Here is a 22,842-nt window from a genome sequence, read left to right as displayed (position 1 = left end):
AATGTTTGTGGTATTATGAAACAATCATGACTACAATGGGAGTGAAGTGCTTGTACATAGGGTTATCATCATTCACATGTGACTAACCGCCTTTAGCAGGACATGTTTGCTGTATTGCCAATGATAATTAACAATGAGTAATAATACAATAATGTAACCAGAAACTTGTCGTATTTTAAAAGGCATCTCTAGAGTGATATATATAGAAAAATAAATGATATTTGGATAAGATTTCCTTTTTTGAAAATGCTAGTTGCCTGGCTGTTATGCTGGTCCAAAAGGTTAAGTAAACACTTGCTGACCCACAGATCCTTAATTCTGACTGTCCTCTAACTTTCCTAAGCTACATTTTTATTCTGGGCCTGTGATTTAGAAAGTATTCAGACCAGAGAAAATCAGGCAGCTAGCATTCTCATAAGGAGGTCAGCAGTCCCTCAGAACAGCTTTCCTTTCAAAACAAGTCTTATCCACATCCATATTATATTTTATATATAGCTAAAGCTGGGCTCCAGGTATGGATTTTAGTGCATAGTCATAGCTCCCAACTGTCTCTGATTTGGAGGGACTGTCCCTGATTTGGAGCAATGTCCCTCTGTCCCTCATTCCTCCTCATTTGCCCCTCATTTTGGTCTGATCTATATAGCTGTAAATAAAATGCCGTTTTTATCTTTCAAAAGGTGTTTTCCAGGGCTAAACTTTTCATCTGATTTCTAAATTGCTGCATTTGTAAATTCCAAAAGCCAATATAAAGGAATAGTAGTGGTAAAAAAGAGCACTTGTGAGTTTAATCAACTTTGAATTTTTGCACAATTCTCCTTTAAGGCGGTGTGACAAGGGGAGTGTCCTATGCCTGCATACTTTTGCTGATAGGTGTCCCTCAGTCCCATCTTAAAAAGTAGTATGCATAGTATTGGTTCAGCTTGGACCAATGTAAGTTTGCACAGGTTCTACCTGTGGGAGCGCTTTAGGAGAGGAGGACCACTGTAGTAGTTGCCACCGTCACCCTGGTCTAGTGCCGAGTAGCTGCCCTGCTGCATAGCAATCACAGGGAGTCACTCAGTTAGTAAGCAGCAGAAAACTATAAATGGTGCATTTTTCCCAATGCAAAGTGTTCTCTGATTGGAAAAGGTGGAGAGGTAGAGGGTTATCACCCCACCACCTCATTCAATCAGAAAAAAACTTTGTATTCATTGAGAAAAATGCAAGGTGTTGTGTGCAGGGCTTTTTTCTCACAGAATAGGTGCAGGAACCATGCCCGCCACACTCACATGCCTGCCAAATGGCATCAAATAGTAGTTCTTCCCCCTGCATACAACCCCCTCCCTCCACTGCCCTCATTTTCTCCCCCTCCTTAACCACTTCAATACAGGGCACTTATAAACCTTCCTGCCCAGACCAATTTTCAGCACTGTCGCAATTTGAATGACAATTGCGCTGTCATGCAACACTGTACACAAACTCAATTTTTATAATTTTGTTCCCACAAATAGAGCTTTAGTTTGGTGGTATTTGATCGCCTCTGGGATTTTTATTTTCTGCTAAACAAATAAAAAAAGACCAAAAATTTGGAAAAAAACGATGTTTATATTGTTTCAGTTACAAAACTTTGTAAATAAGTACGTTTCCTCCTTCACTGATGGGGCTGCACTGACGTGCACTGATAAGACGGCACTGATGGGCACTGATGAGGTGGCACCAATGAAGTAGCACTGATGAGGTGGCATTGATGGGCTCTGATAGGCGGCACTGATAGGCGACACGGATGGGCACTGATAGGTGGCACTGATAGGGGGCACGGATTGGCATGGATGGCCACTGATAGGCGGCACGGATGGGCACTGATAGGCGGCACAGATGGGCACTGATAGGTGGCATTGTAGTGTAACATATTGTACTGATGGATGCCAATCAGTGCCAAACAATAATGCATGCCAATCAGTGATGCCCATTGTGGGAACTGACTGGCATCCCTGGTGGCATACCTGGTGCTGGGCATCCCTGGTGGTCTGGTGGCGTCCCTGGTGGTCCAGTGTGGGCATCCTCGAAGGGGCTGCGCTGATAATCGATCAGCACAGACCCCACCCCCCCGTCAGAGGAGAAGCCGATCGGCTCTCTTCTACTCGCGTCTGACAGCTCTTCCTGTTTACACTGTGATCAGCCGTGATTGGTCATGGCTGATCACGTGGTAAAGAGTCTCCATCGGAGACTCTTTACCGAGATCGTAGTTGCGCTGTGCCAGACTGACACACCGCAACAATGATTGCCGCGATGTGCGCCCCCGGGGGCGCACAGCCGCTTAATATCCTGAGGACGTCATATGACGCCCATTCAGGATATTGAAACCACTTTGCCGCCGTCAATCTGCTATATGGTGGGGGGTAAGTGGTTAAAAGCTCCACCATCTGTCATATATCTTACCTCTGTTGCAATATTAGGCTGAAACACCTATCCGGCTGTAGTACCTCCGAGCATACTATACTATACTACAGTCACTTGCAAGGGAGATTATCTAGTAGGAGCATCAACAACTGGTCACCGGGGAAAAAATGGAGACCACAGAGGGTGCAGCCTACCACGCACCCTCTCCTGCCCATGACTGCAATGAGCCCTGGACACTTGTTCTGTATCTACCTTGTCCCTGTCCAGCACACTGGGATCTGCACAGGACATCTGACCTGAGAGAGCGACTGAGAGATAAGCTATCACTTATAAACGCAGAAGCTGGTCTTCAGTGTTACCAAGTGATAGTGGTGAGCAGGGAGCAGAAGACCTGAGCCAGAGGTGGTGTAACTGAGTCCCCCCTAGTTCCTGCTGAAAAAAAGCCCTGGTTGTGTGAATGGAGCTCGAGCCTAGGTGGTTACTATGCAGCAGGGCAGTCACTCAGCATGGGACCCACAACACAGCAGGGATCAGTGTAGCAGCAACAACTACTACACAGATTCCCCATTTTCAGAGTGGTCCCACAGGTAAGACCTTATGCATATACACACTGGTCCAAGCTGGACCAATAATATGCAATAACATTTTTACCTGGAGTTCAGCATTAAAACAGCCCTATCACTGAAAAAAAAATGAAAGAATCTCCTAGAAAAGAAAGATCTTTACATCCAACATACATTGGGGTGTCAGATGCCTGTGTTCCCAGTCTGTAGCTCCTCCAACTGGCAGGGGCTGATAGAAGAAATCACAGAGTGCAGTGGGGGAACACAGGCTCCTGACACTCCCAGAAGTATGTTGGATGTAAAGATTCTCTGGGTAGCCTCTCTCTCCTGCACAGTAACAGTTTCCATGAATCCTAGATTGTAAGCTCTAACGAGCAGGGCCCTCTGATTCCTCCTGTATTGATTTGTATTGTAATTGTACTATCTACCCTAACATTGTAAAGTGCTGCGCAAACTGTTGGCGCTATATAAATCCTGTAAAATAATAATAATAATAATAATAATAATAATAATGAGCTGAATTTTTTTTTCTAAAAGAAAATAACTTTTTATTAAGTTTGAATGCATATAGCCAGATCAACTGTACAACCTGGTGGTCTCATTTTAGAGAATGTAGCCCTCTAGTGGATAAAGTTATCTCTACATTCAGAGTCTTAATAGTTCTAGAATTTTTGTTAAAGGGAAACTATAATGGTTTGGGGTCAATTTTCTTTTCAAGGGGTATTAAACTGCGGTGGGGGACGGTGCGGTCATTATTGCCAATTTTTTTTTCTGTTTACTTCTAATTTATTATTTTATATTATTTTTTTTTAACCAGCCGGTAAAGATTTGGTCTCATTTCTCCTTCTCATTTTCTCATTTGCCTTCCTGAGATTGCTTAGCAGTCAGTTGTTCTTGAAACTCTTTTTCATGAGTTAGCTGTTCATTTGTAAACAGAAATTGTGTAGCAAAAAATAATATAAAAAAACAAAAAAAAAACAAAAGGGGAAATATAGCAATAATTGTTATTGGTTTCTATGGGAATTAACTAAATTTATTAAAATTTTTCTTCTCACCAGTTTTATTTATTCAGCTCACAGGGCTAAATTTACTCAAAGAGTATCAGTACAGTAGTTATTACTTAAATGCTGCTTTGTTCTGAAATGAAAAATAAAATTATCACGTATCTTTCTCATATTGTACTATCTTCTGGAATAGCCATTGATTGCTATTGTCATTTGATTCACTATATTGTTGTCCAAGAAGAAAAGATGCTAATTTTAGTGAATTGAGATCTTAATGTTTAAAGTGTATTGAACACAGAGAACAAAAACTGAAAAGAAGCAGAAAGAATAAATGCTATTATCAACTAACCATAATCATTTTTGATTTTTATGGAAAAGTAAAGGAAATTCCTCATTGGCTGCTATGGGAAACAACTCTGCTTTTAATTTGCTCCAATTTTTATGTATCAGACCTAGAGAGTGTGCAGTCCAGGTCTAAGAAATGAAGCAAGAATTCTGGTTGTACTGGGCCGTAAAAACAGTTCTAATTGGTACATTTTTCACACATCTGTATCCACCATATGATGCTGCCACCACCATGCTTCACTGTAGGAATGGTATTGGCCAGGTAATGAGCGGTGCCTGGTTTCCTCCAGACATGACGCTTACCATTCAGTTCAATCTTTCAAGGCATTTTGTTCCTCATTGTCTGAGGGTCCTTCAGGTGCCTTTTGGCAAACTCCAGGTGGGCTGTCATGTACCTTTAACTGAGGAGTGGCTTCCGTCTGCAGCACTCCACCAATCAGGCCTGTATGGTAGAGTGGCCAGAGATGGTTGTTCTTCTGGAAGGTTCTTCTCTCTCCACAGAGAAATGCTGGAGCTCTGTCAGAGTGACCATCAGGTTCTTGGTCACCTCCCTGACTAAGGCCCTTCTCCCCAAATCATTCAGTTTGGCCACGTGGTCCATTCTAGGAAGAGTGTTGGTTGTTCCAAACTTCCTCTATTTATGAAAGATGGAGGCCACTGTGCTCATTGGGACCTTCAATGCTGCAGAAATCTTTCTGTACCTTCCCCAGGTCTGTGCCTCGATACAATCCAGTCCTGTTCTATAGACAATTCCTTGGACTCCATGGTTTGGTTTGTGCTCTGACATGCACCATTAACTGTGGAACCTAATGTGGACAGGTGTGTGCCTTTCCAAATCATGTCCAATCAACTGAATTTACCACAGGTGGAATCCAATCAAGTTGTAGAAACATCTCAAGGGTGATCAGTGGAAACCTGATGCACCTGAGCTCAATTTTGTGTGTCATGGCAAAGGCTGTGAATACTTATGTATATGGTATTTTTTCCTTTTTTTATTTTTAATAAATTTGCAAAGATTTCAAACAAACTGTGTTCACGTTGTCATTATGGGGTATTGTTTGTAGAATTTTGAGGAAAATAATAAAATTAATCCATTTTGGAATAAGGCTGTAACATAACAAAATGTTGAAAAAGGGAAGCGCTGTAAATATATATATATATATCTCAAAATGGCAGCCTCCAGCAAGAAGAAACAGGAACTATGCTGGAGACAATTTACAGCACACACTACATTTGGCAGGATAATTAACAACGTGGAATGTATTTTCCTTGCTAAAAAACATTATTTTTATCAAGTTGTTATAGGTAAATGCTAGATCACATCAGGCTGGCCCCTTTTTGCAGGTATAGCTGTGTAAAACAATAAAAATAAGTGCCCATACTGTTTAAAATCCAGTAATACACTTTCTCACCATGCTCTGCACATACTCAGTTGCTCTCTATATTTAGGCACTGTGCTAAATTTGTAGAGGGCGATCTGATGACAGCCTAAAGATTTACTGTTGTTCAGTGGCTCTGGGCTTAATCAAAATGTCAGCCTCCAGCAAGAAGAAACAGAAGCAATGCTGGAAGGCAATATAAAGCACACACTAATTTTGGTAGCATAATTATTAAGGTTGCACCGATACTGATACCAGTATCGGTATCAGTGCCAATACTAGTATCGGTATTGGTGCCAATACTGAGCATTTGCACGAGTACTTTTACTCATGCAATTGCTCCAATGCTTGATCCGATACCTGTGTCTTTAGTGTAGCAGGGGAGCCAGGCAGCCTCACAGATGACTGATGCGGTCAGTTACAAGCACCGATCTCCCTCTCCCTCCTGCGGCTGTCAGCTGCTTTATTGAAAGCTATAGAGGGAGATTGGTGCCTGTACCTGCCCGCACCGATCATCCCGACCATGCCCTGTGTCCTTCTTCGGCTTTCCAAGTCCTCCTCTGGGTCCTTTTCTGGCTCCCCAGATTCTGCTCTGGTCCCACTCTGTGTTCCTCCAGTCCCCCCCCCCCCCCCATCCTGGATCTGTCAGGATGGAGAGCAGAGGAAGGAGACGGTAAATATGTCATTTACCGACTCCTTCCTTTTCTGAATGGACAGAGATCACTGACTCTGTCCATTCAAAACTGAGCATCATAAATGGAGTTCAGGATGCTTCAGTTTATGAATCAACAGGAGCTGCTGTCTCCTGTCCATTCATGTTCAGTGTAGTTGAGGCTGCAGAGATAGGGAATAAAATAAAGAATTGGAATAAATAAATATTTAAAAGGTTAAATTGTAATAATAATAATAATAATAATATAAAATTGTAAAAATAAATTGTAAAAAAAAAAAAAATACTGACACAATCCACACCTGCATCAGTGTTCATCAGTGCCACCTATCAGTGCTGCATTTTGGTGCCACTGTCACATGTTTTTAAAAAATATATATATCAGTAATTGGTATTGGTGAGTACTTAAAAAAAAAGTATTAGTCCTTGTACTCGGCCTCAAAAAAAGTGGTATTGGTGCAGCCCTTATAATTATTAATGTGGAATGTAGGTTTCTTGTTAAAGCGGTTCTTCACCCTAAAGGGAAAGTTCTACTAATCTGATCCCTCCCCCCCTCCGGTGCCACAATCAGCACCTTTCAGGGGGGAGGGGGGTGCAGTTACCTGGATAATCCAGGTATCAGCACCCACTTCCGGGCAGACTGCCGCAGACCCTCGCAGACGCCCCCCCCCCCCCCCATTGTGTTCTGGGAAACACACAGTTCCCAGGACACAGTGGGGGACCAGAAGAGACGCGCAGCGCGACTCGCGCATGTGCAGTAGGGAACCGGGCAGTGAAGCCGCGATGCTTTACTTCCCGATTCCCTGACAGAGGATGGTGGCGGGGGCAGCAGCGAGACTAGCGATCGCTCGTCATCTGCCGCCGACATCGCTGGACCCTGGGACAGGTAAGTGCGATTTTGTTAAAAGTCAGCAGCTGCAATATTAGTAGCTGCTGGCTTTTAATATTTTTTTTTTTTAGGTGCAGAACCACTTTAAAGAACATTATTTTATTGTGTTGGTATGGCTAAAGTTCCACTTTAAGTTGAGTTACTAAAGGAGTACTGAATGTTACATTCTTTTTAAAAACTGAATCATATGCAAGGGGAACGAAAAAAAAAATGGGATCATCCTTTTCTATATGACGCCCCCATTTATCATTTACGCATATTTTAACAGGATGTTGTTAAATCCATGTTTTTTCTAACAGTATGGCGGCCATAACAATTAATATTTGGGGCCCTGACCTATGGGTTTCACACCTAGACTATGCTGGTTTTTCCATAGAACCCTTAAAGTTTCCCACCGTTATCTGTTATTGCAATACAGATTTTATTCTGCTAAAAATTACAATATACAAGCGTTAAGCCCAAAGACCTTTTTCGGATGAGGAAGTCATTTACCACTGTAAAGCCAACACTTTTTTTTGCTGGTAAATTTACTGTTATTATTTCTTTTTAAACAGTTGTCATGGCAACGACACCTCAACTTCTGAATACAACGCTATCGCCGAGCAATATAACAACCAAGTCACAAGAACAGATTCTTTATCAGAGTGAGTATAATTAGTAATTGTTAAGTTGGCATGCTGCCAGTTTTACTGTTCCAATGTTTCAGACAGACCTTGTGAAACTGCTTACTGCTAATGTAAAATAAATACTTAAAGAGGAACTGCAGTCTGCTCATATGATTTGTACTAGAAATATCTTTGCCATTCTGAAGCTTCCCTCCAACCACTTTACATATTATTATTTTTTTGTTTAACAAAAGTTTTACACTTTACATATTATTTTATATATACTGTAATTCTGTACTTGCCAAATACGCTACAGAAATCTCCCTCCACTGAGTCTGGCTGCAACCATTTTAACTGTGGGCAGCTGAAGCTGCTGCCTGTTCACTTCCTAGATTTACACAGACACACCTCCAGCTCTGCAGCTCTCATTGGCCCCCTTATGACTCATTCCCCTCTCTTCCTGGCAAACTCTCACAATTGTGAGAGAGAGAGCTGTGCATGATGTCATAAGCCTGGGCTTTTTATCAGACAAGAAACAGGTAGTGGGCTGTATAATGTATTTACTGGCAGAATTTTTTTTTTTTTTACTATCCAAAGTTAAAACAACAAGGGCAGAGAATTTAATAGATGGAAAGATGAAAAAAATTACTGAAGTTCCACTTTAAAGTGATATTAACCACTTTAGTTTTAGAGCAAATTTTTAAATTTTTTGCACATACAGTATATAAAAATGGCAATTTTTGGCAATGCAATTACCTAAAGCCCTAGAACATTATATATTTTCTGAAAGTAGATACTCTGTAGAATAAAAAGATGATAGTTGCAAATTTTTATGTCACATGATATTTGCACAACTGCTAAATGCATATTTTCAGGAAAAAATATAATAAAATAAATTTTAGTGCAAACACACACAATATAATACTCTTTTTTTGGTAAAATATAAAAGATTTGGTAAATGCCAAACAACAAACATGGCAAGTTTCAAAATTGCAGGATGGTACCCAAAAATCTCCAAAGGTGACTCTTTAACAGCCTTTTCTACTCATCAGTTTAATGCCGCGTACACCCGATCAGACTCTGATGGGCTTGGTCCGGTGAACAATCCAACGGACTTTGCAGCTGAGGTCCACTGGACTTTCAAACGGACGGACTTGGCCACACACGATCACGCCAAAAGTCCGACAGATTCGAACGTGGTGATGTAGAATAAGGAAGTTCATAGCCTGTAGCCAATAGCTGCCCTAGCATCGGTTTTAGTCCGTCAGACTAGCACACAGACAACCGGATTTTTTGACCAGACTGGAGTCCGTCGGAAAGATTTGAAGCAAGTTTTATTTCTAGGTCCGCTGGACTTTTGGGAAGAAAAAGTCTGCTGGAGCCCACACACAATCGAATTGTCCGACGGATTCCAGTCCACTGGACCCAGTCAGTTGAAAAGTCCGGTCTTGTGTACGTGGCATAAGAGTTAACCAGGAGCTCTTGAGCTAGAATTATTGCTCTCATGCTGAGGTTTGTAGCAATATGTCACACGCTTGGTGTGACCGTGGTTTACATACACATGCATATGTGTATGAGGTTTTTTTTTTAAATACATTTTATTAGAATTTATTTTGTAAAACTTTGTTTCCTTTATTTATATTTACTTGGTTACTATCACAAGGGATTAATCAACCCCTGAGTGATAGCAATGGGCAGGTGACAGGTACTCCTTTTGGAGACATTAGGGGTCTAGTAGACCCCAGTGTCTCCCCTGCCCTTCACATCTGAGCACAGATCTGCATAGTTAGATGTGGACCAACCAGAAAATGGTGAATCTGAAACCAGAAGTGACAAAATCATTGTTGCCTCTGGTTTCTTTGTTTACATGTGAGATCGAAGAATGGATATTCCTCACTCTCACACCATTCTCCATCCTGAAGCTGGCGGTTGTGGTGGGAATGGGAGAGCCCAGGAACTACATTAGAGGGTGGGGGTGCCACTGCGGGGGTGGAGAGGGCACTGCCTGATGGCCGAAACACGTTGGATTTTTTGACTGTTGTTCACATGCTATGTTCCATGGCATCCACCTTTCCCCTTTTTTTTGCACGGATTGCACATGGAGGTTCGCAGAAACTTGAGTGCTGTGTTCTTGAGGCTCACCAGGCATTATACAGGAGGTAGTAGCTTGGATGCACCTGTCTGAGTACGTACAGGTGATGCATGTCCATTCACTAATATGGGCTGCCTGCGCTCATCTCAGTGGCAGGACAGAAAAGTAAACATAGGGTTCTTCACACTGTATGGGGCTGAGTGCTCGTGTGACTGAGCCCTGAGATGACTAGGGGGGGCATTATTATGAAGCCCCATACACACTATCTGATTTTCTGATGATTTTTTCCTTCAGATTTACCAAAGCCATATAATATGAGGTCAAATCTTAGGAGTTTCAATGTGTATGCAATCAGGCAGGCCTTGGCACTACATGGTTTTGGTAAATCTGAAGGAAAAACTCAGCAGAAAATCTGATAGTGTGTGTATGGGGCTTTAGTATTAGGATAATGGAAGGAAGAACCTGAAGAGTCACTGTGGGCAATACATAAACACAGGTAGTGCACTAACAAAGCACCAAAACAGCCTTTCAAACTAAATAGGATTATTAGCTAAACTAGATGCTGATAAACTTTCCAGTTTTATTTACCATAGTCTATGCTTTGTGAAAATCCCAGTTGTGCAAAAGTTTGTTCACCTCTTCTTATATGCCATTAGAGAGGCAGTAAAGGTGAATAGATTACCACTTCACATGTTGTCCAAAGTTTCACACTATTGAAGAAGCTACGTTACATTGTATCCTTGAAGCTATAAGCTGCACAGTCTATTTTAAATCAATCTATCTTTTTCTTGTTGTTTTAAGGGACCAAATAAATGTTGGGCTGAGCCGATGAATTCTATTATCAGGGCTAGTTTACAACTATTGCATGCTGTGTGTTACATGTGTGTGCTGTGAATGCTACCATAATGCATTACAGCAACACAATGGGGTTTATTTACTAAAGGCAACTCCACTTTGCACTGCAAGTGCACTTGTAAGTGCAGTCGCTGTAGATCCCAGGGGGACATGCAAATAAAATAAAAAAACAGCATTTTAGCTTGCACGTGATTGGATGATAAAATCAGCAGAGCTTCCCCTCATTTCAGATCTTCCCCTCAGATTTGGAGCGACTGCACTTCCAAGTGCACTTGCAGTGCAAAGCGGATTTACCTTTCGTAAATAACCCTCAATGTATAATGTGTGTTGCCTCTTTTTTTTTATTCCCTTTATAAAAAAGGTCAGGTGTGGTTTTTAACTGCATTAGATGCACTGGTAGCCCATGGCACATTAATGTGTGATGTAACATGTATTACCACCATACACAAATGAACCTAGCCTAAAAAAGTGCTAAAAATCTCCCCTAAAAATTTGTTTCAATGCATCAAAGAAAATGTAAGGGAATAGCAAAGAAAGCTTCATTGGCTGTGCTAACCTATAGAAATTTGGGAATGCTTTGTCATGTATTGAGGGTTTATTTGCAAATCAAAAATTATATATACAGAATATAATACATATATATATATTACTCTTTATGAATGGGGAAAAGAGATATTTTACCTCCACACATGGAAAGGCTTCTTCGCAGTAAAAGTTGTGAAAATGTGGGATAGACTTCCACAAGATCTAGTTCTGGCCAGTTCAGTCGATTGTTTTTAAAAAGAGCTGGATGCAATTCTAAATACAAAAATATAAATGTATATTACCATTTATAGGTAAAAACTCTAGGGATAGTTGATTCAGAGACTTTCCAGCTGGGGATCAGGAAGGAATTTAGTTTTCAGCAGCTGGAGATCATGCTTTATATAGGGTTTTTTTTTTGCTCAACTGTGGCATAAGATTTTCTATTTATTTAGTATATTGAGTTCTTTTTTGGTTGAACTAGATGGACATGTGTCTTTTTTAAGCCTAACTTTGTAATGGTAAACAGCTTGGATCGCATTCCCTTTTTCTTTTCCACAGCTATCCATGCACCTGATATTAAAGTTTTGTTTTTTTTGTCTTTAAAAATAACAAACATGTTATATCTATCTGTTCTGTGAAATGGATTTTACACAGAGTCCCTCTTCGTTGCTCCTGGCCCCTCCCTCCTGCCCCCCACAGCAAGCAGTTTTCTGTGGGGGCATCCGAGCTGAGCTGCAGCTCCATGTGTCAATTCAGACACAGAGCCGTGGCCCGGCCCCGCCCCCTCTCTCTTCTCATTGGTTCACTGATTTTGATTGACAGCAGCGGGAGCCAAGCCTCTCCTGCAACATCACTGGATAGAGATGGGGCTCAGGTAAGTATTAGGGGGGCTGCTGCACACAGAAGGTTTTTTATCTGAATGTATTAAGATAAAAAAACCTTCTGCCTTTACAACCACTTTATTAACTGTTTCATTTAAAAGAACTTATTAAAAATAAGGATGTAATCAATACTGCAGCACTAAGATATATTCAATACAGTATGTGCAATACAATATTGCAATGTTAATATATCAAACTATTATGTGTCACCACAAATTGAAAAAATAAATCCAAATCTGCAGCCAAAAAACTGTAAATGCATTGATTATTCAATTATGAGGGAAATTACAGATATGGATACCAATATACCAGTATTTCAAAAACTGCTGAACTACTGGGATTTTCACGCACAACGATCTCTAAGGTTTACAGAGAGTGGTCAGAAAAAGAGAAAATATCCAGTGAGCGATAGTTGTGTGGCTGAAAATGCCTTGTTGATGTCTGAGGAGAATGGGCAAACTGGTTTGAAAAAAATAGAAAGGCAACAGTAACTCAAATAACCACTCATTAAAACCATGGTAGGCAGAATACCATCTCTGAATGCACACCACATCAAACCTTGAAGCAGATGGGCTACAGCAGCAGAAGACCACACCGGTTGCCACTCCTGTCAGCTAAGAACAGGAAGCTGAGGCTACATTCGCACAGGCTCGCCAAAATTGGACAATAGAACATCGGAAAAATTTTGCTTGGTCTGATGAGTCTGGATTTCAGCTGTGACATTCAGATGGTAAGGTCAGAATTTGGAGTAAACAACATGAAAGCCTGGATCCATCCTGCCTTGTATCAATGGATCGGGCTGGTGGTGTAATGGTGTGAGGGATATCTTCTTGGCACACTTTGGATCCCTCAGTACCAATTGAGCATCGATTAAATGCCACGGCCTACCTGAGTATTGTTGCTGACCATGTCCATCCCTTTATGACTAGAGTGTACCCATCTTCTGATGGCTCCTTCCAGCAGGATAATTCACCATGTCATAAATCAACTCAAACTGGTTTCTTGAACATGACAATGAGGTCACTGTACTCCAATGGTCTCCACACTCACCAGATCTCAATCCAATAGAGCACGTTATGTGGTGGAATGGGAGAGTCGCATCATTTATGTGCAGCTGACAAATCTGCAGCAACTGTGTGATGCTTTCATGTCAATAAGACCAAAATCTCTGAGGAATGTTTTCCCAATGCCTTGCTGAATTTATGCCACGAAAAGTTAAGGCAGCTCTGAAGGCAAAAGAGGGTCCAACCCGATACAAGCAAGGTGTACCTAATACAGTGGCCGGTGAGTGTATTTGCATTGCACTATGGTTTTGCACATATTATTTCATTTATTTTAGCGCTGCACTATTGTTTTTTGATGTTTATTATGCCATGTATTATGGTATTGTGCTAACTGCTATGTTTTTTTATATCCAACAGAGCCTTAGCGTGTTTTCTTTTTTTTTTTAGTTCTTGTATAATAAAGGATGTAATGTGCTTACTTGGTTTGTTTCCATGTCTCTTTCAGGTGCGGGGGCGATCGTTGCTGCTATTGTGGTTGGTGTAATTATTATATTTTCACTGGTGCTGGTTACCCTCAAGATGTATAACAGGTAATTATTTCACAGACAATCTAATCCACAGGTTTTAATAGTATTAATTATATAATAGAAAATTACAGCTGTGAAATTTCATTAAAAGCTGCACACTGCCTTTTTGTGTTTATCTTAAAATGGAACTCTTAGTAACTTTACAAGTCCGTATTAATTCGTTACTGACATGTCATAATATTGAGTACAGTGACAGTATCCTAGAAAAAAAAAAAGCACTCCTTGGGCTCTTTTTAGGGGCTTTTCCAATGGGAACATGGTGTTATCTGCTGCAGGCAGAGGGAAACATTTCCATAGTCTCCTCCCAGTGATTAGACTGCAACATTGTAACTTTACACTGATCACCCATAACTTTATAACCACTGACAAGTTAAGTGAGTACCATTGATTACCTTATTACAATGGCATCTGAAAGTTGATGGGATATATTAGGCAGCAAGTAAGCATGTTGTCCATGAAGCTGATGTGTTGAAAGCAGAAAAAACAGGTGTCACAATTTGTTGCATATAGGCCTGTGCAGCAGAAGACCAGTTAGAGCAGTGTTCATCAACCCTGTCCTCAGGGCCCACTAACAGGCCAGGTTGTATGTATTACCTTGGGGAGATGTAGACTAGAATACTGCAATCACTGAGCAGCAAATGATATCACCTGTGATGTATTTCAGTTATATTGCAAACCTGGCCTGTTAGTGGGCCCTGAGGACAGGGTTGATGACCACTGCATTAGAGAACCCATGATGAGCCACAGGGCAAAGGAAGAAGGTGGCCTGAACTGATAAATCATGGTTTCTTTTACAATATATGAATGGCCAGGTGTGTGTCACTTACTCGAAGAAGATGGCACCAGGATAAAAAAAATGTGAAGAAGGCAAGCTGGCAGAGGCAGTATGATGCTTTGGGTGATGTTCTGCTGGGAAACCTTGGGTCCTACCCTTCATGTGGATATTACTTGACATATATCACCTATTGTACCACCTATTGATATTACTTGACATATACCACCAACATTGTTGGTGACCAAGTATACCCTTCATGGAAATTGTATTCCCTGATGTGAGCTCTTTAAGCAGGATAATGGCACACTTCAAAAAGGGTTTAAGAAGCATAACAATGAGTTTGAGGCGTTGACCTGGCCTCCAAATTCTCCAGATCTCAATCCAGTTGAGCAAAGTTTAATAGTTTGTTAGGTTGAATAAAGACATCAGTCCATCCAGTTCAACCTGAGTGAGTGTCTACAATTGTCCCTATCCTGTACATTGCACACTCACATCAGTCCCTACCTTCAAGGAGACCACAATCCAAGGTCGCCATTCATATACTAGGGACAATTTTGAACAGAAGCCAATTACGCTACCTGCATGTCTTTGGATTGTGGGAGGAAACTGAGTACCTGGAGGAAAACCCCACAGGCACAGGGAGAACATGCAAACTCCAGGCAGGTGGTGTCGTGGTTGGGATTCGAACCAGCGACCCTTCTTACTGCTAGGTGAGAGTGCTACCCACTATACCACTGTGCTGCCCACACACTTGTGGGATGGGTTCGAAAAACAAATTTGATCCCCACCCCTGCGACTTACAGGACTTATAGAATCTGCTGCTGACAGCTTGATGCCAGATATCACGACATATCTTCAGAGGTCTGGTGGCATCCGTGCTATGACAGGTCAGGGCGGTATTGGTGGCGAAAGGGAGACCTACTCAATATTAGGGTGGCCATAAAGTTATGGCTGATCATTATATAGCATATCAGTCCAAGTAATGGTGCTTGAACAAAGATGGCTCCAATCCTTACAGAGAAAAAAAAAATCTGAAGACACTGTCATTATGGTGATCCCTGAATAGTAATAATACCATTCAGTATTACTTTTTTAACTTTAAAAAAAAAAAATTAAGTTGTAGAACTTTTCATCCTCTAAAAGTGGATGTACATTCACCCTGTTTGAATAGAGTAAAATCAAATGTTATGAGGCCATTTTCTTTCTAGGTCGAATGTGTGAATCAGGAGGAAAATGCTGCAGTATGGCCAATAGATGAAGTTGTGTTTATTTTCCTGATTCCCACACTTGGCCTGGAGAGAAAATAGCCTAATAACTTTCAATTTTGCCCCCATTTTTCCGGATATGACTACCAAATGTTAAGAAGCTAAGATAGAGAAAAACTTTATAACGTATTTGAGGGGTGCGGGGTTATAGCAGTGGGTAGTAGGGGTGCAGGTGGATGGTATAAAATTATATGCCTTGAATTAATTCATAATTCATTGCTCCAGCACTGCAGAGGCCACTTAGTAGTGGCATGCATAGAGCAATTGAAGTTAGCTGTACAGCACTAGTACTCGCCTCCTACCCCGCTGCACACACTGCTATCACTGCCCCACTCGCTAACTCAAGCCCATGCACTCAAATCTCAACATCTTGCAAAGCCAACTCACCTCCCTCCACACATCCCGCAGAACAAACTCCTGCAGGCATCCTTCCAGCGGGATCATTAGCAGCCACCTCCACCTCTATAGTCTTTCTGCAAGCAGCACTGGGGGAGGGAGGCGGAGGGAGGAGACTTAAGGTTGGCGCTGTAGTCAATAGCAGCATTGTATTCATATGGCGGTGCCGTACATTTACTCTGCAGCATTGGTGCGGCTGCATACCAGCCCAACCGCATACTGTCATTATGTTCTTGTTCATAAAAGTGAAAACCATATATGTTAAAGCACATTTTAAGAGTGTATTATACTTACCAGTGCCCATCAGCACAGCCTCATCAGTGCCCATTCATACAGCCTCACCAGTGCCCATCAATGTAGCCTGATCAATGCCCATCAATGTAACCTCAACAGTGTCCATCAATGCAGCCTGATCAATGCCCATCCAATGCAGCCTCACCAGTGCCCATCCAATGCAGCCTCAACAGTGTCCAATAATGCCGCCTGAAATGTGCCTAACAGCGCAGCCTGATTGGTGTCCATCAGCTCAGCCTCATCAGTGCCCATCAATGCAGCCTCACTAGTGCCCATCAATGCAGCTTAGTACAATAGTACGCAAATATACAGCCTCTCAGAGGATGGGCCTTGCCATTGAGGAGCCGCATATTTGCATACCAATCAGCAAACACAGCTGTTTCGGGAGCATACGCCTTGAGTGCTCCCAGAAGTTACTTGACAGCCAATCACATGATAATAATCCCCACCCCACCATCTGAAACAAACGGCAGGGGGGTGCAAGAGGATAGGGGTTAAAGTGGTGTTCCCATCTTAATTATTTTTTTTTTTTTTAAGTCAGCAGCTCAAATACTGCAGCTGCTGACTTAATAATCAGACACTTACCTGTCCCAGGGTCCAGCGATGCAGGGGGATCAAAGCCCCGCTGGTCTCCCCCTCCGTTCGGTGGGGCCTGCATTGTAACTGTGGCAGCCCCCCTGTGGCTTTACAGCCAGGCACCCACTGTGCATGCAGGCTGGAACACCACTTTAACATTGTTTTATCTATGTGAATTTGGGAGTAATCTTAATTGGAATCACGGTTCACTATCGATAGCAGATTCCAGCTTTTAGGCCTGGTTCACACATAGGCAGGTTGCAGTTTGCAAATACCAAATGTATTTTTTAAAACACGTTTTTGATCCATTGAAGTCTATGGAACCAAAAAAACAGAAAAAGTTCCTGGCCCTTTCCATAAAATGAGCTTCCAGGTTTTATTACAAAAGCTTAATTGAACAAGCTGGGGCTAGAAACTCATTGGTTTCTATGCAGATGTGAGCCTGATTTTGCACTTTCCAGCTTTAGTAAATAAACCCTATTGTGTACTTAAAAGTGGGGTATGCCTGTACTGCATTTTTTAGTGCCCCAGTGTGAAAGGGCCCTTAGCAAAGTATCAATGAGTATGGTCACCTGCATCATTGAAAGAGGTGGGCTATACTTCAGGTATACACTTCATTCATTGTAGCCAATAGTGTATGGCTCTGGATGGAAACATCTGTGTGTGTATGGGCCCATAAATTGTTCATTTCTAGTACATATGTATTTTTATAATGTATATTAAAATTAAATAAAGTAATGAATCGTAACTGTTTTGCAGTATTTAATGTTGCATAATGGTTAATAAAATGTATTTGTTTCAATGTAAAGTGTGAAAACACCATATATACTATCTTCTATATATTCTGATGCATATTTTTTTCTACTCTAATTATATGTAATAGGCGTTCAAGAACAGAGAGGGAATTGGGCATGAAAAGCACCAAAACTACGAACACACCAAGCACACGGGTTGGCAGTTCCATCAGCCAACCTACATCCTTAACATCAGTCCCACCAGACATCCACCTTGAAAACAGATGATCGTCGATGAGCTCCCCGGTTTTGGAAATATGAAGTCATTCTTTGGTTGGTGATTAACGTTAGTTTTAGGACATTGATCCGGACACGTGAATGTGCCTTGTTTTGAAATGTGAGAAAACGTGCTTATTTTAGAGACTATTAATCCCTGTGTTTAGAAAGCCTTCCTCGAAGAAGTGCAGTGAACAATTACTCCGCATGAGCAAGCAACCATTGGGTAGAATTCTAGTAACGCATCTCCATGGACATCACCTGGACATTACAAAAGACATCCTTTCATTTCCTCTGTCCCAAGTCTATGCAAACCTATGAGAATGTATCCATTTTCTGAGGGCCAGCAGGCCTATGTGACTCACTGTGGTTGTTGCTGCATTTACTCACTGGACTGATCACTAACCTCATCATGGATTTTATATATATGTGCGTGTATTTATATTTATATATAGAAAAGATGCTATGTATAGAATGTTGGAACTTTTCTTTTTTTTTGTCTGTCATTCTGTAAATGGGAGATAGTACTTATCCCTGGACTGTCCAAGGCTGTATGCATCAGAACTAGACAGAGATTGAGAATACTGGTGGGAAGCCTTTTCTGAGTATGATGCAGTCATGCCATAGGGGCTGAATGGGGCCCGGCAGTGCACAGATCAATGCAATGCAAAAACCCATATCAGTCAATCAAAGTTAAGCTTATGTTTAGTTCTTATTGGTTAACATTGGATCATGGACTTTGTATTGCTTTTTGGCAAAAAGGCTGCAAATGTCTTAATTTACTTACCTCCCATAGTTGAAGTGCCCAATTACATTTCTCTGGTGTGTTTACGGGTGTTCAGTTAACTTGTCTCATTGAAATAAATGAGCTGCCAATGCACGCTAAAGTTCCAAAAAACAGGCATGCATTGTTTTTGGTAACGTAATGCACCATCAGGGAAGGCGGCATGTTGCTGCGCAGGTGTGTTGCCTTTAAGATGCCATTCAAAATGAATGGCGCAGCCAGCCATGTAGCATACATTGCTGTATGTAACGTGTTGCTACAAGGGAATAGTGTAAATGGGCCCTAAAGGAAACACTGCACTATAAAATACATTGCCATTGCCGATCTCTGCATTTGAAAATACAAGATCACTGGATATCGTTTTGATCCCATGGCTTCAGTATTTTCAGAGTCTCTGTATACAGAGTAGAAGTTGTGACTTCACCGACCTTTCTAGCCTGAATGCTTGTTCCAGGGCAGCGTCCCTAAATGTATTGAAGCCAGATTCATTTTTCAGATGAAAGTCAACAATGGCACCTTCTATACTGGTTTCCTTTAATGGCTAAGTGAGAAAAATTAGCTGCACACCAACACCCATCCAACAGGTTTATTGAAAAACTGCCACCAGGACTACAACAGTGGACCAAAGGGTGTAGATGTTTCACACATACATTGCACTTCTTCCAAACAGGGTTTTGAAGAAGCAAAATGTATGTGTGAAACGTCGTCAACCCCTGGTCCATTGCTTTAGTCCTGGTGGAAGTTTTTCAATAAACTTGTTGGAGGGATGTTGGTGTGCAGCTAATTTTTCTCACTTGGGCTACATATTCATGGTTGCGAGCTGGAGCTAGCACCCAGCCCTTCCTTTTTGGTGGATTATATTACTTACCCGGAGCAGTGATCTGTCTCATTTCTCCTTTAATGACTACCATAGACAGTGTTCTGTTATGAGAAAGTCCTACAAACAGGCCTTTTATGGAACAAACATGAATAAGGCAGTTAACATTTTAATTTACAGTTTCCATACATTTCACTAAGTTAATAAACCAGATTCTTATCACTGCTCTGATATGTTTACATGGGTTGATATGTTTAGGATGGGTTAGGCCTTTGACATTCCTACAGCTGAAGTACTTCATTTCCCAGGATCCATAGCTAGCTACTGCTTCTAAGCAGCTACTACAATGAAGATTAGAACTACTTTATTTTGTATAGACGTTATTAGCAATATTGAAGAGTTTTTTTTTTTTGTTTTTTTTTGGAATGCTGCATCAATAATTCTGGCATGAGTAGAAACGAGCCTCTGTAAATACTGTAGCATGATACTATTGCTATAGTGGCTGTTCCCATCCGATCAAAGATGTGATGCTGTGTAATAAACAATGTATTCACAACCAGAAAATAAAAGGCTGCAAGCTTTAAACTCCATCCACACGGTGTTGCTTGTTCTGTTGATCTGTGCCTGTATGTGATGAAGCAGAAAGAAGACTGATAGGCGACACAAAGACAGTTTCTATACTTACCGCCCTATAACGTTATGCTCTGCACGTGCTATACATTCATCTGGAAACCATCCGTATGTATTTTTAGAACAAGGGCGACTGGAGCCAGCAGTTCCAGTTTAGAAAACAGCTTAGTCGCCCCAATGCTTAACTCATTCAGTGCTTGAGCAATTGTCCTCAAAAGCTTCCGGGCCCAGGAAAGAGCTTACATTAATTCGGGGATTTCTCAAAACCACGCATTAAATCTCAAATTTAGATTGTTTGCTTTGACACTTGACTATCTCAAGAATGTTGCCTTTATGTTAGTAATTAAAAACATTGCAAAAGTTTTAGCGGTTAAAAGACATTGTCCTAATATGATATAGGGAAGTAATATAATATATATAACATACACAAAAAAAAAAGTAATAGAGCCACAAGACAAAAGTGGATCGGGAACAGGATAGAACGAGAAGAAAAAAAAAAGTGTGGTAGGGGAGGAAATATTGTTGGGTTTAATGCCTTCTTATTTTAATTAATATTATAGCAAAGTAGTTATAAAAAAATATTTATTATAACCGAGGATATGTTATTTTATGAATAATAATATATAACAACTGTTATTACAAAAGAATAACAATTTTTTCCCCCTTGCCTGAGCTTCAAAAGGCTACTGATAAATAACTCATTATAATGAAACATATCATGATAATGTAATAACCATTTATATTTATTAATAATAAATTAATAGACTATTAAATTAATATATAGTATGATTCATAAACAATTATATTCATTATATAAAATATATTAATAAAAATATATTAATATAATATGAATAATAATACTATATATCACTGTTGCCATTGTAATACTTTAATAACCAATTAAATTAATTTATATTAATATAATATGAATAATACTACTATATATATTATTAATTTAATAAGCAATTATATTCATTAATAATATATATTAATATAATATGAATAATAATACTATACATCACTGTTGCCATTGTAAAAGGAACACCTATCTTGCCACCATAGAAGCACCCATTTGTGGAAATTTGCTAAAGTGAATTCATGTTTTCATCGTACATTCTGTCATATTTAGGAGAGGTTTTGATTTGATTTTTAAATTCCACTATACATGATTGGATGCTCTAAGTGGGAAGGGAGAAGGGATTGAATCTTCCTTGCCAGGACTGGATGGCTCCTAAATATATTTACCCTATATTTCCCTTCTGTTAAAGTTTTACTAGTCAGGAAGTGAGGGGACCCCCACCCCTTTAGTAGAGTAGGGGAAGACTGTAATCCCACTCAGACTATCGCTCCAGATTTTCCTTCATTCCTGACTGGTGAAACTATGGTCAGAAGTGACTGGAAATTTCTGTAATGGAACCCTGGATGGCCATCATGTTATACATGCATTGTTGTTTGTTTGTAAATAATTTTGTCCCTTCCTCACTCTGTAGCTAGAGGATGCTCTATGTAGTTAGTTCCACCCTTATTCTTTATGTTTTAGCCAACATGTACTGTATTCTGCTGCTACTAGACTAGACGCTAGCCACACTGGGGGAGATTTACGACAACTGGACCATGCAAAATATTCTGCAGCTCTGCATAGAAACCAATCAGCTTCCAGGTTTTATTGTCAAAGTGTAATTTAACAAGCTAAAAGATAGAAGTTGATAAGCTACCATGCATGCATAGCTGCACCACTATAGTGTTCCAGTTTTAGTAAATCGCCCCCACTATGATTTTTTTGACCTATCTGATGTTCATCCGTTATGATCTGCAAAAGATTTTAGATTAAAAAGATTTCTAGGATCTGCAAGCTGTCATTTGGATTGAATCGGTAGGGTTGATTTACTAAAGCATGGAGAATTCAGAATCTAGTGCAGCTCTGCATGGTAGCCACTCAGCTTCTAACTTTAGCTTGTTCAATTAAGCTTTGACAATAAGCCTACGTTCACATTGGAGGCGAGTTTGAAATTGTGAGAGTTCAGCTGAACCCACACGATTTCAAACCCGCACGATTTCAAACCCGCATTTAATTGCGAGTTCGGGGATGATTTGAAAGAAATCTGTGTGGGTTCATGGACAAATGTCTATTGAAATCCCCACATAAAGTCAACAAAAGTAGGAGTGCGGGAACTACTTTTGGAAATCGGTGCAGCGCTGCAAAGTCAGCATAGCACCAATTCAGATGGTGCCGCTGCCAGCAATAGGCTGCTATTTGGCATGTGATTTGACATGTCAAATTGCCCCGATGTGAACGGGGGCTAAAACCTGGAAGCTAATCAGTTTCTATGCGGAGCTGCACCAGATTTTGCACTCTTCAGTTTAAGTGAATAAACTCCAGTGTCTGCTAAGTCTACTGAGGCCATAAGTTACATCTATCTTGCCAGAACTGGTCCAGCTATAGGGATTACACTTACAGTGCTTAGTATGGAGAGGAAGAACAATGGCAGTAAAAACATGACAAGGCATTGTCATAAC

General features: G+C 40.7%; 1 protein-coding gene across 4 annotated transcripts in view; it reads left to right on the top strand.

Moving 5' to 3' along the window:
* NCMAP (non-compact myelin associated protein) overlaps positions 1–20,285 on the top strand; it is a 101,917-nt gene extending 81,632 nt beyond the window's left edge. For all 4 annotated transcript variants that reach the window (XM_077481855.1, XM_077481857.1, XM_077481854.1 and 1 more), the window contains exons 2-4: positions 7,784–7,873; positions 13,697–13,781; positions 17,968–20,285. In XM_077481855.1, coding sequence (XP_077337981.1) covers positions 7,789–7,873; positions 13,697–13,781; positions 17,968–18,106 — 309 coding nt within the window. In that variant the 5' untranslated portion in view covers positions 7,784–7,788 and the 3' untranslated portion in view covers positions 18,107–20,285. The remainder of the gene's footprint in view (positions 1–7,783; positions 7,874–13,696; positions 13,782–17,967) is intronic.
* The last annotated feature ends 2,557 nt before the right edge of the window (positions 20,286–22,842 follow it).

This window comes from Lithobates pipiens, unplaced genomic scaffold (assembly GCF_037356315.1).
Source record: "Lithobates pipiens isolate NorthernLeopardFrog02 unplaced genomic scaffold, aLitPip1_a1.2 Scaffold_16, whole genome shotgun sequence".
Lineage (NCBI taxonomy): Eukaryota > Metazoa > Chordata > Amphibia > Anura > Ranidae > Lithobates > Lithobates pipiens.
The sequence above is the reverse complement of the archived record's forward strand: the minus strand, read 5'-3'. Positions and strand labels throughout refer to the sequence as shown.